The sequence below is a fragment of the Lonchura striata genome, chromosome 5 (assembly GCF_050655825.1).
Source record: "Lonchura striata isolate lonStrDom1 chromosome 5, ASM5065582v1, whole genome shotgun sequence".
Taxonomy (NCBI): domain Eukaryota; kingdom Metazoa; phylum Chordata; class Aves; order Passeriformes; family Estrildidae; genus Lonchura; species Lonchura striata.
In genome coordinates this window covers 4,207,519-4,209,332 of record NC_140707.1, presented here as the reverse complement: position 1 = coordinate 4,209,332, position 1,814 = coordinate 4,207,519, and the positions used below count along the sequence as shown (strand labels likewise).

General features: G+C 52.6%; 1 protein-coding gene across 1 annotated transcript; it reads right to left on the bottom strand.

Annotated features, from left to right (window-relative positions):
- Positions 1-325: 325 nt before the first annotated feature.
- LOC146767145 (inositol 1,4,5-trisphosphate receptor-interacting protein-like 1) lies at positions 326-1,814 on the bottom strand. The gene is made up of 3 exons (XM_085582341.1): positions 1,769-1,814; positions 1,004-1,239; positions 326-919 (listed from the first exon to the last, which is right to left on the bottom strand). Exons 1-3 carry the CDS (start codon positions 1,812-1,814, stop codon positions 326-328), a joined length of 876 nt encoding a protein of 291 aa, XP_085438467.1.

Here is a 1,814-nt window from a genome sequence, read left to right as displayed (position 1 = left end):
TTGCTGTCTTCGAGGTATTCCAAGCAACCTCCATCAGCTTCACTGTTGTTCTTCTGCAAGGATGTGCAGGTGGAGCCCGTTTCTGCCTCCTTGACTTAGGCAACAGCACTGTTGCAAATGGAAGGTGAAGGGCAAGGCCACTCATGGAAGTGTCTGCACAACGAAACCATGTGCTGCACCATCTTCCTTTCACAGGAGCAGGAAAGCAGCTTCAGGATTGCCACGGACAAATACAACAATCACAAAGAGTCGACGTCGCAGCAATCGGCTGTGAACTTCTCCATCAGAGCTTTGTGCAGGGAATTCTTCTCAGTGTTGGAGAGCATCATCCAGAGGTGAAAGTGCAGCTGAGCATAAGCCTCCATTGCCTTTCTGTGGGCATCCGGATCTCGGGCCAGGTACTCAAAGAGGTGAGTGGCTCAACCTTTTGCATTGCTGGCGGCAAGCTGATCTCTGCAGGAAGCTTCTCGTTGCCTAGAACAAAATGGTCCAGGTGTTTCCATTTCAGGCAGAGCTGCATGTATGCCATGATGTCCCACAGCCGCAGTGGAAATTCCTTCCTGCGCCAGTAGACGGGCGGTAAGATGTTTAACACATGCATGACCAGAGTCTTCCAGTTAGAGTTGGAAAAACCTGTGCCGCTCAGCATGCAGGTGAAGAGCTGCAGGTATTTCAGGTGCAACCTCTTACATGGTATCTGCCTGGCAATGTGCTGGAAGAATTTTGCCTCCGCCACAGCGAATGTCTCAGGCCATGCTGTTCTTGTGAGGATGTTGGCCTTGGCAGGCTGACTGCTCACAAGGTTACCGGAGTTGCCTTTCTGGGCCTCTAAGGGCTGGTTGACCACAAAGATGTCATAGTCCCCTTGGCACACCCAAAAAAGCATCTCCACCGACAGGGTCCTCTTGCCTCTGCTCAGCTGGAATTGGCAGGACCGGCTGCAGAGCTGAAACACCAAGTGCCATGAGTATGACTGAGGCACATGCAGCCACGAGCATCTCACCATCTGGAAGAACCAGCGGGAGGTTTTCTCCACATCCAGGTAGGAGCCGGTGCAGAGTGTCTCCAGGAGGCTGCGCTGCTGCTTCCGCCGCAGCTCCTCCTGCGAGTGGTGCAGGAGGCACAACAGCTTCTCACCCAGCTGCTCGCTCTCACACGTGCACACCAGCTCCACACGGACGCTGAAGGTCCTTGCTGCCGTCTGCCCTGCACTGCTTGGCTCTAGGTGGAAGGTGTGCCCTGGTGGGATTCAGTGGGACCAGCACACGGTACACCCCATCCCACTCATGGGGGCTCCAGCCCTCAAAGGCACTGCCCACCCCAATGGCTACTCGAGGCACCGGATCAAAGCTATTGCTCACGCTGTACACAAAGACACGTGTGAAGCTCTCCATCAGCTCAGCTGTCACTGAGCAGCCTCTCTCCAGGTCCTCCACAGGCCACTCTATACCATCCATTAAAAGGATGTCCTTCTCATTCCCAGCATCTTGGGTGTCTTCTCTGTTTTCAATTCCACCACTGGCATTTTCTTCTCTGCCACCATCACTGCCACCTTTTTCACTGGCAGCCACATTACCTTGTTCCTCTTCTTGTCTATCATTATTCTTGTTTCCCTCCACATTCACATCAGCCTGTTATTCATCCTTGTTTCTGTCATTGCCATCTTCTGCTATCACATCCTTATTTACTTCCTCAGGTGCAGGAAAACCACTATGGGCAATTTCATTCCCACATTGATTGCTATCTTCCTGCCCAGTCCAGTCTTTACTTCTTTGGTCATTGGCACGTCTGCTTTCCTGCACCTTCACATCCAT

What these genes read in the sequence shown, in the direction of transcription:
- LOC146767145 (XM_085582341.1), bottom strand. Translation starts at nt 1,814, where the DNA reads ATGGATGTGAAGGTGCAGGAAAGCAGACGTGCCAATGACCAAAGAA. An exon ending in ACGTGCCAATGACCAAAGAA is followed by an intron (nt 1,240 to 1,768) that starts GTAAAGACTGGA and finishes GAATCCCACCAG; the next exon opens with GGCACACCTTCCACCTAGAG. An exon ending in CCCGCTGGTTCTTCCAGATG is followed by an intron (nt 920 to 1,003) that starts GTGAGATGCTCG and finishes TGCCAATTCCAG; the next exon opens with CTGAGCAGAGGCAAGAGGAC.